This window comes from Hirundo rustica, chromosome Z (genome assembly GCF_015227805.2).
Source record: "Hirundo rustica isolate bHirRus1 chromosome Z, bHirRus1.pri.v3, whole genome shotgun sequence".
Taxonomy (NCBI): domain Eukaryota; kingdom Metazoa; phylum Chordata; class Aves; order Passeriformes; family Hirundinidae; genus Hirundo; species Hirundo rustica.
In genome coordinates, this window is record NC_053488.1 from 5,422,388 (window position 1) to 5,437,411 (window position 15,024).

At 38.7% G+C, this 15,024-nt stretch overlaps 1 protein-coding gene across 1 annotated transcript in view; it reads right to left on the bottom strand.

The window, feature by feature from the left end:
- Positions 1-3,999: 3,999 nt before the first annotated feature.
- Positions 4,000-15,024, bottom strand: part of ANKRD31 (ankyrin repeat domain 31) — a 66,535-nt gene continuing 55,510 nt past the window's right edge. The window contains exon 23 of the mRNA XM_058424056.1: positions 4,000-4,216. Within this exon, the coding sequence (XP_058280039.1) occupies positions 4,065-4,216 (152 nt within the window). The 3' untranslated portion in view covers positions 4,000-4,064. The remainder of the gene's footprint in view (positions 4,217-15,024) is intronic.

Genomic DNA, 15,024 nt, shown 5'->3' on the forward strand with positions numbered 1-15,024 from the left:
CGCGTCGCTCCGCGAAGTTGGGGTTTGTCTTCGCGGGCCGGGAGCCCACCTTGCTGTTGTCCCGGGACGTGCCCGCCGAAGGCGCGCTCACCCGGGCGGATCGCCGCCGTCCCGGGCCGGCGCCCTGCTCGGCTCGAAGGGACGCTCTAGTTAGCGTGCACGGGGCGTGCGATGCGTGTGCGGCACAGCATTTCCCTCCATGACGTGGAGGAAAAATGAAGGGGCCGCCGCCCGCCCCGAAACCTGGCGGGCAGGAGGAGGGAGAAGAGTGGGAGGTGACGGCGAGGTCCCCGCCGGCACCTGGGAGCGGGAGGAACCCGCCGCCTCCTCGCCGCCCATCCGGCGAACGCGGCACCCACTGCCCCACGGCTGCCGCTCGGGGGCGGAGCGGCCGAAGAGCTTCCCAAACACTTAGACCAGGCGGCAAGACGGGGCTGGGGCTGAGCCCCCGGCCCAGGCTCCTTGTCCTGGGCTCGGCTGTCCCGGGAGCCGAGCCGTGAAGAGGGATGCGCTGCTGCGCTCTCGGGGCGGGAGGGCACCAGGTGTTGCAGCCTGGGGTTAAGCCTCGGCTTTTTAGCAGGCTGGTTGGGGAGGTTGTTATTTTTATTCAGCAGTGAAATAACCTGCCGCTGCTCTGGAATACTGCAGGTCCCCAACCACTTCCAGGCTAAGGCCGGTGCTTTAAGGTCAGGCCGAGCTGCTGGCTCTGCTCGCAGAGAGCCTCGGGCCCTGGTGCACCGGCTTGGTGAGAAATGTGGAAGACGCCACCGCACCGGAGAGCATCTGTCTGCTCATGTAGCGCTGACCCTGCAGCTGGGCACCGCTGTGACAGCTCGGCTTAAGGCTGGTAATTGCATAAGCCACTGTGACCAAGTTATATGTAACTGGGTGTTCGAGCTCTCACCACAGAAATGTGTAGGTGAAGTCAAAAGGCCACAGATGCTGGAAAAATCACCTGTGGATTACCCTGCGACAGCAGTATTGGTGTGAGTGGTAAAACCTCCTGCCACAGACAAAGCCAAAGCCTTTGTAAAAACAAACGCCACAACAAAAAAATTCCCACATCCATAACTCAGAAAAACATTCAGATACAAAAATCGCATAAAAGTTCTTTGAATCCTGTTTTGAAGTCCCATTTCCTAGAAATGTTTTACTCCCTTCCTGTGCCATGTTTTTCCTGATATGGCCAGTAACTTAGCGGTTCAAATTTCAGATCACCTACATCATTTCCTACCCAACTAGTTAACTGACTACTGGTGATAAGAAAAAGGGCCCAAGTCTCACGTAGGCTGTTGCTCATTCTATTGATTTAAGCAGTATTTTCCTCCAGTTTAGTATTAAAGTTTGAAGACCAGAAAAAAGTCGTTGTGTCATCATGACAAAACACTCACCACCTGCAACTGCTTCAAGAATTTATCCAAACTCCTATGGCAATATTATTTATACCTCTCCCTCCCCCTTGGCTTCATTTCTACCATCAAAAACTTAGGCAGTATTTGTACTGTAAATACCTTGCCCATGCTGGCTTTCATTCCCATTTTCTCTTCCCTGACCTGCTCTGCTTTACCTGCCAGAAAGGTGCAATGTTTTGTGCTGATCCTCTGCTTGGAATGACTTTAGCTCTCTCTGCACCTGCCTTTACTTCTCTTCTCCATGTTTCCCTTGCTTACAGAGCTCCATGACCTCTGAGCTGTGTTACTCAGGAGGTCACATTGGTTCCTTCTAGTTTTAAAGTCTATGGATCTTGTGTTGTACTGTCTGCCTCCCAGCTGCTTCCTCCTCACTCATTCTTTTATTTTGAGTCTTGCATTCTTCTTTATTTATCTCCCCACTGATTTTTTTTTTTTTTAATTCCATGTCAGCAACAAATAAATAAATATGTGGGAATATGAATCTGAATTTGTGGCTTTTGTTCACTGCATGACCTTTTTCTCCTTTTATTCCCCATGTGAATCTTAACAGCAGTCATAATGCCAGGAGTTTTGTCTTACTATTTGCATTTTATATCCTTCTTTTTACTTTAGCCTGCATCACACAAAGTAAGTGCTAATTCACAGCCTAGGAGTGGAGAAGAGGTCTACAAAATAAAAGAATTGAATCATGAAAGCAGCAGAAGGGGCTGGGAGGATGAACTGCCACTTGTGAGCAGAAGCTTTGTGCTGCAGTTAACATCACTAACAGCTGCCCAACTTTGGCCAGTGACAATCACTTACATTTTTATGCAAAAGTACACTTAAAAAGCATAAATTTACACTGAGAAAACGTGTACATTTTTTTTCTATCTCTTAGTGGATCTTTACATTAAGATCAAAGGTTTCCAGCAGGGAGATTAGAGAATATTCACAGTTTTAAGACTTGAGGAGCAGAACCCTACATTTGTTAGTCATATTAGGCCATATGTTGTCAAGCTAATGCCTTTCTCAAGATGCTTATATACAATTTAAAAACTCACCAGTAGATTACTTTCACAGACAGCATCTGTAAGAGACAGTGGTTTTCATGTAGCACTTTGCATTTTTACCTCTTTGCTCAGCTTGAATCAATTCAATTTTCTGTCACTTTATCTTAGGATTGCCTTAGGTCACGTAAATCACATTAATATAATGGACCAAAATATTCCCGTGAAATTCTCCCAGGTTTTGTACATTAATTTTATTTGACATCTTGCAACAAAGAAAAAATGTCAAACAAACATGTAATTCAGAGGCCTTTTTAACAGTCAAATACGTTTTACTTTTCAGTGAAAGTGCAGTATTTGAATGAGCACTTCCTTTGAAACAATATGCCTTCAGGTTTGTTTTGCTGCTGCAGTTGTAAGAACACTCCATTTTCTTCTTTGTGAAACTGACATTACAAAATACCTGTCACTCGGCAGCTTTTACCTTTTTTGACTTCCAGGCAATTGGCATTTCTTTATTCTTACAGTCCATCAGGCTATGATTGCTCATGCATCCTAGGGCACAGTACTAGCTCTCTGCACGTAAGGCCCCTCTCACTTCCCTAAACCAACTTCTGTTTAAGACACTAATCAGATCTTTGCAGAAGAGCTCTCCAAACTCCAAATAGCTTGCTGACATTATGTATTAACAGGAGATACTTCCCACCCTATTCACTGGAGTTAGGAGTAGCAGGTACTATTGTTCCATCTCTTCTTATAATTCTTTCTTCCAAATAATGAAAGAGCAAGAATACCACTTGAATGCAGATAACTCTCTTCACAGTCAGTGTGCTACAAATATGATGCTAAAGCAGATTCAAACACTGTCAAATTAAAACAAATAGAATTCCCCCAGAGACTGGGATGAATATCTAAGATGCTGTTACCTCGAAAATTTTGTGTTCCACAAACAAGCTAATTGCATTTCCTGTCATATGCCGGCACATTTTTTGCCTATCAGAGAGATGTGGCTAGAACATGAATGGAATTTTCTGGAGCGCTTCCAATAGCTCTTTTAACCTTTCCAAGCACCTGCCTCCCTTCTCAAATGTGTATATATATATATGTGTGTGTGTGTGTATATATATATATAGATATATCTATATATGCCACATAAAGCAAAGCTGCTGATGATTTTCAAGGCTGCTCATTTTGATTTTTTGCCTAACCAAACAGTTTACGTTATTATGCAAACTCTCACTGCCATTTCTGATAGCACATGCTCAGCCACAGCAGTTCCAGGTTTAGGTGTAAGAAGCGATTGTGAGTGTTGTTGCCTGTCTGTTTCTGTCCTCCCTCATCAAGCATGGGCTTTAATCTTAAACTGAAACTTAGAAGTTCATACCAAGTAATCAACCTGGAATACAATTCACAATGAGCATCAGTGTGTAAGTCCTATCTACTTCCCCATTGCTTAATCTTGCGGCACAAAATTAAATATTGACAGTTTTCCTTTCCTGCTACTAAGTACTTCCCTGTTCCTCACTTACCCAGGCAATCTTTCCATCATCCCAAGTGCTGGACAAAATATTTATTAAAATGACAGTAGCAAAGTACTTAGTTCTAAAAGCTCAAATGTTTACTTTTAAGTGATGGCAAAGAAAAAGTATTAGCACTCAAGAAGTCTTTAGAATCCAAAATCTTTACATTCTTTGTAGAAATTCCAGTGCTTTTCCATTGCAGAGCATGGTAGAAACTCCTCTCTATGTGCCATTATTATCTCACGGAATTGAAGAAAATGTGTCAGGCTTTCCACTGAGTTGAACTGGACAGAAGAGCCTGTGGAAAATGAATGCAAATGAATTTACAGAGTGTAAATTCCATTAATGGAAAGCAATCACTGGCACTAAAAAGGTGTTTGCAGTTTGTCGGAACCTTGTAAGCCTTAGTGATCTCTTAAGAATCTAATGTACCCTAGGAATCTTGTGGGGTAAGAACTGCAATACCTTACCAGTATGTCTCACTCACACCCAGTCTTCAGTGAGACAAGGGCCACACAACACCTCCTGGTGCCCAGCCCTGGAAGCCAGCCATCCCAGACATTTCCAATTATACAACAGGAAAATGCAGTTGTTCTTTGGTACTGCTTGAATTTCCTGTATTATGTCTACAAAGAGGCATGTTCCATGTACTTCCTCAAAATAAGAACTCTCTCTTGCAGAGAATGCCTGTCCTGAAATGACTTTATAAAAAGGAAAGCGTACACCTGTACAGAAGGAACTGCAGGACACAACTATAGGTATTTTCAATATTTGAGTATCTGCTGGAATTAACTATTGCAATGCATAAATTTAAAGCACTTTTGTCAGTACAAGAGAAGCTGAACTTTTCTCACTGTTAAAAATCAGTAAAAAAGTAACATTGTAAAGATCCACCAGCAAGAAATATTAGAAGACATTGATCCAAAAGGCACTTGGAACTGCAGACTTCAGAGTTACTTGCTTTCACACATCTTTCATCCCCACTTTCTCCCGGCGGTATCCTTGCACAGAGTAACAGAGCTGCTGAGCTGCCACAACCAGCCCAACATGGAAAACTGCCAGTGAAGGTAGAACTGTCACACATAGCAGATGGTGTCAAGAGAGAGAATTCTCATGAAAGTGGAGATGATTTCTGTTTAAAACAACAAAAATCAACAATAAAACCGAAACAACAACCCACAACAAAATATTGTGTTCAAACAACATTCAAGTGTCTCAAGAAGCAAACCAGAATACGTATTTCATAATTATTAGATCAAGATAAATCCTTTTCAAAATGAAGAGAAAGCACTTTTGAAGAGACATCAGTTGACCACTGAGCTTGTACTTATTACTGGGCTATCATATGCCATCCCAAGAGTTTTCCTTTGTTATCACCGTTTTTCATTTGCATCACCTACACCGATTCTAAGAAGCAAACTATACTCACTGAATGGACATCATTGGACATGTTAACACAAAAAGTGCTATTTGCAGGTGTTAAACCTTTTAATTCCATGTCTTGGTGACAATTTCTCTGCCATTTCCTGTATTCCAGGAGCACACCACACAAAGCCAGCAAAGCAGCAAATTGTTATTAGAGGAGAGAGGCTGGTGTTCAGAAGTGCAAATAGAATCTTGTGTGTGAGGATGGGTGTTGTTCCCATAACACCCAGGGCAAAACTTGTGACTCCAGTGAGGACAGGATTGTATTTGGTATCTTACAAGCTTGGTGCATGTTCAGTACACATAACACAGTACATAATGGAACAAAATGTATGATCTGACGTCTGGAATATATTTATGTATCACTGACTGCAACAAAGCTGGGCAGGCTGCACACAAAAAGACCCACGCGAAAAGTTACAACACTCCTCACACTTACAAAGCAGCAGTCAGTCACACCAGAAGAAGCCAACTTATACACTCATTTAGAAGTGATGTTTTAAAGGGCACAAGGAATGCTTGGATAAAAGAATCACAAAATAGTTTTAAAGACAACTTCAGGTAAAAATTATCTTAAAGTATGCCTGGGATTTTTTAAATATAAACTTGCAGAAATTGAGAAGAAACATTTTCATCAATGCTGAGTATACAGTGACATGATAGGCATGACTTCAACCTGCTCTAGTTTGTTGAAAACCTGCTTTTTTTTGGTTTTGAGATGTCCACATTTTGTATGCAAGTAGAGGGAAAATTCTTAGCAAAGCCCAAAGTTAATTCAACATCCTGTATTGATTGATTGTAATTGGAGAAAAGATGCTATTTTCTTACTTTGGAAATGCTCTTTTCTGTACTGCAATGATTTAAGTTACTGACAAAAATTCTCAACTCAAATGTGAAGTGTAAGAGAGATAAGACCAAATAAATGTATTGAAGTCACTTTTTTCAGCAGCAGCTAACAGCTTTCTTTTTTGATTCCATTGTATCAAATTTATGTGTTACCTATTGGACTAACATTTTGTCAATTAAACATCACTATTCCACTATTAACAGTTTACCTGAGTGAATAATTAACATATCTAATCTATTTGTTCTCGGCTTCTCAGTAATTTTAGATAACAGTCAACATCTAGCAAAACCACAGTAATTTATACATCCTAAAGCTGCCTTACTCAGTTCTGACACCAGTGTTTGATAACAAATTTTCCATATCCACACACAGTAATTTTTCCCCAGTAAGTAGGAATCAGTATTTTGGTCCCCGTGTTTCTTCCTCTGACACCAGTGATTAACATCCTTTGCATTTTTCTTTCTCAAGGCTTTCTCTCCTTTCTCTCTCCTTTTGCTACTATATTAAATCTTCTGATACCCACTTTGAGGTTTTCTTCCTGCACTTTGCTGACTGTTAACTCTAATCCCCATTAAAAAGACTGGCAGTTTAGAGGCTGTAATCAGGCAAGAAAGGTTCCTATACTGTTATCCAAACTCAGTGCCTCAGGCACAGAAGCAAACTCAGTAAATTTAAATACACAGGCAGGGCCTTTCTCTGCTTTTCCACCCTTGCTGTCCTATTCTGTCAGTTTTCTATGATCTTCATGAACTGTTAGATAAAGTATCAATATCAGAATGACGGCTTTTTTTCCCCACAAATATGGGGAAAGCACATGTTGTATCTTGATAGTTTTTCCACCTTGCTTATCAACATCTCTTCTCTTTGAAGGCATCAATTTTAGTCTTATAGTTTTGAAACCACTCTAAGTGTTTTCAGCTTGTGTTTCCATTTTGTTGCACCTCAACCAGACCTTGTCTGCTATGGCTGCTAAGAATCTGAAAACTGTACTTAAGGAGAATTCTCATTAATGGTGCAACTACATGTATGTCGGACCATAATCTCCAGTTGCAAAAAGGTTAGCCAGTGAAAATAAGATTGTCACTTCAGTGCAGAATCACCATTTTCTGATCATTAAAACGTCTCCTGAAAAATCAGGTCTGGTTATTTTTCAGGTTTGGTTATTTTTCCCAAGAAAGAAAGTAGAGAGACTATCCAAAAACATGGTTAAGTATTTTACTACTATTTTACTGGTGTAAATTATCAGTAAAAGAATGTAAATGCTCTTGCAATTTAGGCAACATATTTCAGTAAATTTACAAGCATCAGTAAATCCAGTTTAAATGCTTCTTTAAAACAGGTAATGATTATTATCCGAGGGAAAGATGAACTGATTCGCAGAATCCGGCATAATCACAGGAGATTCTATTCTTCTGACTCAAAAGTATCTGCTCCAGCACAGCTAGTCTAGACACAGGCTACAGATGCATAAGCAAAGAGAAGATCTAAGAACAACACACTTAAAGGTGACAGCATTTGATCTAGAGTGCCATAGCGGAATATTAATAGAACAAAAACCTGTCTTAAGTGCTTTGAATTTTCCTGGGCCTTATCCACAGTAACTTGGAGAAGATCAGTCACAATCCAGGGGTCCCAGCTAACATTGTCTATTCAGACCAAGTAAGGCCTCAGAAATGACAGCCAGCACTTCACGTGAACATTTTTGGGCTTTCTGAATATTTAGAAAAAGGACCGAGGCACAAAAATTCTGCTCATGCTTGTGAAAATTTTGAAGATAATTTTTCTTTCAGATTAAGTGTTCCTATTACCTATTACACTGAACCTGGACACCAAAACCTGGATTAATACCTGAAATTTACTAACTAAGCTGGAAAATTTACCAGAACAGTTCAACATGGTACTGTTATATTCTTCATTATATTCTACAACTGTTAAGTTGTAGAACAAGAAATGAGCAAGAAATGAACAAGAAATCTCAGTTAGAGGAATATGAGCTCTTGGCCAGTTTAGCCTGAAACTGCATCTTTCCTATGCCTTATTTCCCTTTAAGCCAGATATGTAGTGACTTGGTATATATTGCTCTTCTTCTCTCCTATGATTAGAATATATCAAGGATTCCTGTTACAGACACATCCAGAAGTTATTTTACTTCGTATTTTCCTAAGGCTTGAGTGAAAGCAAGTAATTGCCTTTTGTGTTCTTCAGGTTTATTTTAAATTTGTATTAATGTTCTATCAAATGGAAACAAAAGTTGGTTGAGACCTAGTATTTTGGAAAGAGAGATGTGTGTGGACAGATTGCCATTGTAAGTCCAGAAGTTTATCTGACAAAATATAGTGGTTTCCCAGTAATTTAATTGCTTTCCCCCTCTAAATGCATTCACTTTTCTTCAGTTCTCCCCACAGTTCTTGATTCACTTCATATGACACAGATCATTCTTTTTTTCTCTTTACATGCTGGAGTCCACAGTCTCTGTCCTTACAAAGCAATCAGTAAGGAGACATCTTTTTCTAATGAACAGACCGATCGTGCCAGTCAGACACCTAAAGTTAAGGTGTGTCTGCTCACTACAAGATAAAGGCCAGCAGAGATTTTGACTAATTGCATTGTGATCCTATGTGTCCATCACCATCTCAATGTTGAAAGTACCTTTTCCCCAAGTGACCAAAATCATGCACACTGCATTTTTTTGCACTGGTAATTATGAACCTTGGGAAAAAAAAAAAATCAAAGGTTATTTATAGCATTCATTTTGTTCATTTCGGAAGCTCCTTAATGGACTGTAATGACCAGATAATTCATAGAACAGCTGTAACAGTGCCAGAAGAACACAGAGCACCTCCTGACAATACCTTAACCTATGTTTTTTTTCTTCACATACCAGGCATAACTCATCATGGATGATCTATAGGTTCAGTTCATCATCTGCCTATAACCGAAGTTTATATAGAAGTAATGTGGACTTTAATTCATACTTTTGCAATTAATTATTTTATTCTGTTCCTTCTACATAAAATGGTTTATTTGAGAAATAAACATTTCTTTCTCCACTCAATAAAGGATAGTATTCCTTGGAAGTTCACATTCTCTTTATGTCCTCCAGTAACACCAGCAAGAACAATGTCACAAAAAGGAAAAAAACAGTAGGTGTTTAGAAAAATTCTTCTTCCTAAGTACTACATAACAGTGGCCTTGTTGCACTGTGTCTGCATGGGAAAAGGAAGTATGCAGGTATGATTAGAGACCAAGTGTTCATACCTTTTATTCCAAAACATCAGTTTCAAGGTTTACACTGAAATCTCAAATAACTTTATGTTTCATATGGTAGAAAGTATTATTCCCACAAACAAACCCAAAGATGTTATGCTTTTTCAAGAGACACAGGTAATAGTTCATCTGTTTCTAAATGTCTGAAAAACATATAATAGAAATATTGCTTTATAGTTTTCTTTAGAGCATTATCCAGGTAAGTCACATGAATATATTATTTTCCATTAACCTTCTGCCTGGATCATGATCTTACACAGTAACTAGTTTTTGTCTTCTCCTACATATCCTGTGGTATACGGCTGTTACACAGTAACAAATACTTAGTATGTGACACATTCTGAATTATTGTTTTTCAGGGACCTTGGATTGGTGCATCAAGATATTGTTGCATTATTCATTTAACAATCTAGCCAAGTCAAGTCCACCAATGTACAGTAGAAAGCCAGCAATGTTTCAATAGCCTCTTAGAGAAACAAAATGACAATTTAAATCTTAGTAGCTCTTTTTTACTATAGATGTAAAATGATTTTTTTCCACAAAGGGAGAGAGAAGTATATTTGACATTCATGCCAATACTGAGAACTGTGCACATCCTCCCATAAAATAACCTATCTTCAAGATTTAATTTATTAAGAAATAAAACAAGTACTTATAAAATAAAACAGAATGGCTGATTCCATTTTTCTCACAAAAAACTTTTTTACACAGCTGCCCATATGACCTTTCAGTTCCTCAATTAAGTCAAACACTCTATTTAAATATCAATATTACAGATTTTGTGCTCAGCATCAACAACGGCATATACTAGCATCCTTTCTTAAAAGACCCAAAGATTGCTTTAAAAACAATTGTAGGAGACTATTTTTTGGTCTAGAAGGGTGTAGGTTCCCAACATATGATTCTTGTTGTAGACGTGATTATATAATGATTCACTTGTATACTCACTTGAAAGGAAAATGGTTCTCTAAAATGATTTCTAACCATTTTAGAAAACCTGAAATTAATGTGCCAAGATAGTGTATAAAAAGTTCCAGCTCCAAACTTCAGTAATTAAAACCAGAACACTTTAAAATTCTTGCAGTTTATAGCAGACTGAAATGCAGGTTGGAAGAAACAGAATACAAGCTACAAATCAAGTTTCAGTTCAGGTCAGAACAGCGCTTTGAAAAACCAACTGCTCCTGTTTTTCATGCACTGGTAAAATCTACAACGACTGTGATCTGTTTGTTGAGTTATGTACGACCTCAGAACAACTTCCAGAGCCTTCTCCTACACTCTTATCACATGGTGATTGAAAGATTGAATAGTTTCATTTAAAAGCTTTGTTGTAACTTTGTTAAAAGAGATACCTGGGGAAAACAAACAAACAAACAAACAACAACAAAAACAAAACAACCCACACCAAGATAAAAACATGATAAATTTGAATGCTTCCCAGGGTAAAATCATCAGGTAATCTCCTAAATGTTTTCACGTCATATTACCAATGTGATGCCAAAACAGCCTGTGTTGTCTGTCTAAAGCAAAGCAGCAGGTGAAGCCAGTGCCTCTTGAAGGCTGATGTGTAACACACTGCCTTGTTTTTGTTGCTTCCATAAGTAAGACAAGAAAAGAAGCATTCCAGGAAGATAATCTACAAGAATTGTTTGTCTCAGCCTTCTCTCAGTCTCCATGGGACCACCAAAGCAGATGAAAATGTTATAGTGCATCTGATTGATTAAGAAGATGGGTCAGCTATCAAAGGATTTTTGTACCACTTGTTTCATGATGTAAAAAGGCCAGAAAGCCAATGTTCAAAGCACTCAAGTAGGAGTCAGTTTTAAGTACTCATAGCTGGACTTCCTGGGGAAACATAGTTTCTGTATCAAAACAAAAACAAAACCAAACAACATCAACAACAACAACAACAAAAAACCAAACCAAGAAAACCCAAACAAAAACAAACAAACAACCAAAAAAAAAAAAAAATAGGGGCAAAAGTTTCAAAAAGCAAGTTTCCATCTAGATATATGGTGAAAAATTAAGCATGAGCATGGTTAAGCATAGGAATACCAATGCCTGAAAATATGCAGAATTTGACTAGACAAGGCATTGAGAAACCTTCTCTAACTTAGAAACTGCTCCTACTTTGAATAGAAGGTTGGACTTAAAGCCTCCAAAGATCCCACTGAACCTGTGTTAGGCTACGCCTCTGTGTAATCACAGTATCATCTGGTTTCTTCTGAAGTAATTTTCCAATTTCAGAAAACGTACGGCTTACAAATAAGGAATACAGACATTAGATACTTACAATTGGTTTCCGTGGCATGCAGTCCTTGATAGTTCTTTCTTCCCCCACCCTCCTCCACCTATACACAATTTTTGGCCCTCTGAAAAGTGATTTTTGTCTGGCTCTCGCTGGTTACATAGCTCAAGTCTGAATCAATCATGTGACATTTTACCTGCTACCCTGCTGACAGTCAACAAGCAGGTGGAGGATTGTGAAAAGCAAGATGAAGGGAGCCTATACCTCAGCCATGGTATGCTGGAAAACACAGCTTTGTAAATTTTGCACAAAGAACTGTGCACTTCTTTGTCAAGTATGTAAGCACATAAAGCAAATACCTGAAACTAAAGTTCTGGAAACAGTACTGGAAAGTATATTCAAGTATTTTGTCTGTAAGCCATAAAGAAGATAGAACAGGGGAATAGTTGCACCTTGAAATACCCCAGAGACTGAAAAATATTATGGATAGACATTTTTGTCTACAATCTCACTTTTCTTCCAAAGTACAAAATGAAAAGAATATATAGTTCATCTCCCTTCTTTTAGAGTCACATAAATGGGGACATAGTGTAGTTGCTGATTATTCTACTATAGGTAAGGATGAAAAAATATGTATTAGATGTCAGGGGTTTGTTTTTGTTTGTATGTGGTTTGTTCACTAGAGGTTTTAAAATATTTCAAGTACTTCTCTTTCACATCACTGTTGCCACTGTTGATGTTATGATAAGCTACTACTTCAATAATACCCAGTCAGAAAAAATCAGATACCAAGTTCCTTAAGCTATGCCATTTTTGTTAGAAACAATAATGTTCTCAGGTAACATCTTGATTTTTCAGCCACGAATTCATCATCTTTTCCTGCTTTCCTCCAAAAACATGAAGAAGAGAATGGTAAAGTTTTCTAGTTTCTGACAGAATTGTCTGAGCCTAACCAGAACCTGGGTTTCTGATGTGGAGTACAGTACAGCACAAAATATATTATTGTACAATGGGCTAGATTTGTTGTTTAGATTATGTTACAAATATGCACATGAGATCTCTGTCCTGAAAATTTTACAATTTAAAGTATAATGGAAGACTTTTGCAAATAAGCACATGCAGTGTTTTCTAGCAGCTTGATTTTACACTTTTTTAGGATGGTACTGACACATGTAATAGCTAAGTTTCATTTTACTTGAATGATTCACATGGATTTAAATACTCTCCTGTTAAGTCAGCCATTTCAGCACCACAACTTTTTACTAGTGAGCAAGACAGGACAACTGACTATCAAGAAAACTTAAATTAATTACCTTTCTATAATTTTCCAGGACTAGTAAAGCCCACAAAGTAAACTAGTGTAAAGCCCACAAAGTAAACTAGTTTAAACCCAGTTTATATGGCTGAGTTTTACATTCAGATTTTATTTAGCACAAAGTAAAACAGCGGTTGCATTGTGTACGTGCCTAGTTCTTTGGAAACAAAGAACTAGAGGGCAAACCAATGCAGTAAATCCATCTATGGGTTATGGGCCTTCTCACAGCACTTACAAAACTTCATTTAAGAGACTTATTGAAGCACTAATCTTGAGATGCTTGCAAAGGAATTTCCTCCTGAAATTGGAGTTTATTTTAAAAAATTTGGTCAAACTGTGAAACTGAGAAGCTTCTACTCAGACTTGTATGCAAAAGATTTGAGATCCATAAGGCAGACATGTCAAAACTGGGATGGTGGTTCAATTTTTACATATTATACTGCATGCTCAGCAGCTTTTTTTCTTCAATTGACAGGGTAATTATAGTAGGTATGAACAAACATTTATGTATGGAAAAACATTCCTGCAAATTTCCAATTTATTGATTTTTATCATAACATGCATCTTTAATTTGGCACCATTGCCATTGTCTGTTAATGGTTAGCTTTACTACAAAATTGACTATACACTCCTGCTCTAAGTGTTTCCACTCAGGACAGAGCACCCAGATGACAGGGTGACAACCACCATACATCCTATAAGACCATTATTTTGGCAAGCAGAATACAAATAGTAGCCGTATTTGAGAAAATGTCTCTGTGTCTGTTGATCTGTTCAGCAGAGAAACGTAACTCCTATAAACCATAATTTTTGTTACTTTTCAATTAATATCAAAGAGCAGTTCAGTCTGAGGGGTTTTTTTAATACAAATAAATGTAGCAATCTACTTCACAATCTGTTATTTTCTGTTTCATGGCCACCTTTCTCCAAATATTCTGCCCTGATAAGCTGGTTTGCTTCCATTAAAAAAAAAATAAAAATAAAAATTTTTAAAAAGGGCATTTGCTGCAGAGGTTTCTCAGCTTAATTCTTTGCAAGGTAGCTGTAAGGCCTATGTACAGAAGCATTAAGAACTGCTTTAAAATGTGGAGGCATTTTAGTTGACAATAAGCAATAAAGACTATAGATCCTCTTCTGTTTTCTGTCTTACTGCCTCCCACAGCAGACCTGGCTGGGCACTGTTACCTGTGCCAGTGCAGCGTTACCTGGCACTAGGGTTTGAGCCACTCACTCTAACTTTGCACTTGGTCAGCCAGGGCCTTCCCTCTGTAGTGTACTCACAGGCGTAGAGGCAAAAATACCACATCAAGTGCAACAGGCACTGTTCAAATCATACAAGTATTAGAGAGAGGGTTTAATGTGAAATTGATGTAAAAATTCAATACTGAAAACACAAAGTTACGCGCTTGGTCAACTACACAAAGGTCAGAGCAACTTCAGGAGCATTTCCACATGCCCCTTTAAATTAGATTATGCTTATGTATCATATTTCTCCATCTAAATCCAGAAGACATTTCTCTATGCTATTATTTTTTTGAGACATTTAACTGAGTACTCAAAATGATATGAAGCTATTTTGTTAACTACACCAAAACAGCAAAACATTTCTAATTTGGACGCAGGAGAGTCGACCATATTGAGCTCTAAAAACTCTTGCTATTGGGTCATTTACATCAATCTAAACCGTCAGCAGCAGCAGCAGCATTTTTCCCTAGCACTCTTTCCCTCCCACACACAAAGCAATTCCATGCCACCTACTTTTCTTTTTTCCTTTCATATCTCTTGCATAGCCCTTGCATCCACCATTAGGTTTTCTAGACTGCTAAAAAAACACTTACTCATAAATTCCCTGGCAACAGCTGCTTCTCCTTCAGCACACAGCTCTCACAACTTGTGTTTGTGGCAAGGATGTGGTGTTTGGCTGCATATTGCTCAGGTCAAAGCTCCTAAGAGGCTGAGCAACAGAGCCATGACCAGGACCCTGATAGTGCTGCTGTTCTTTCC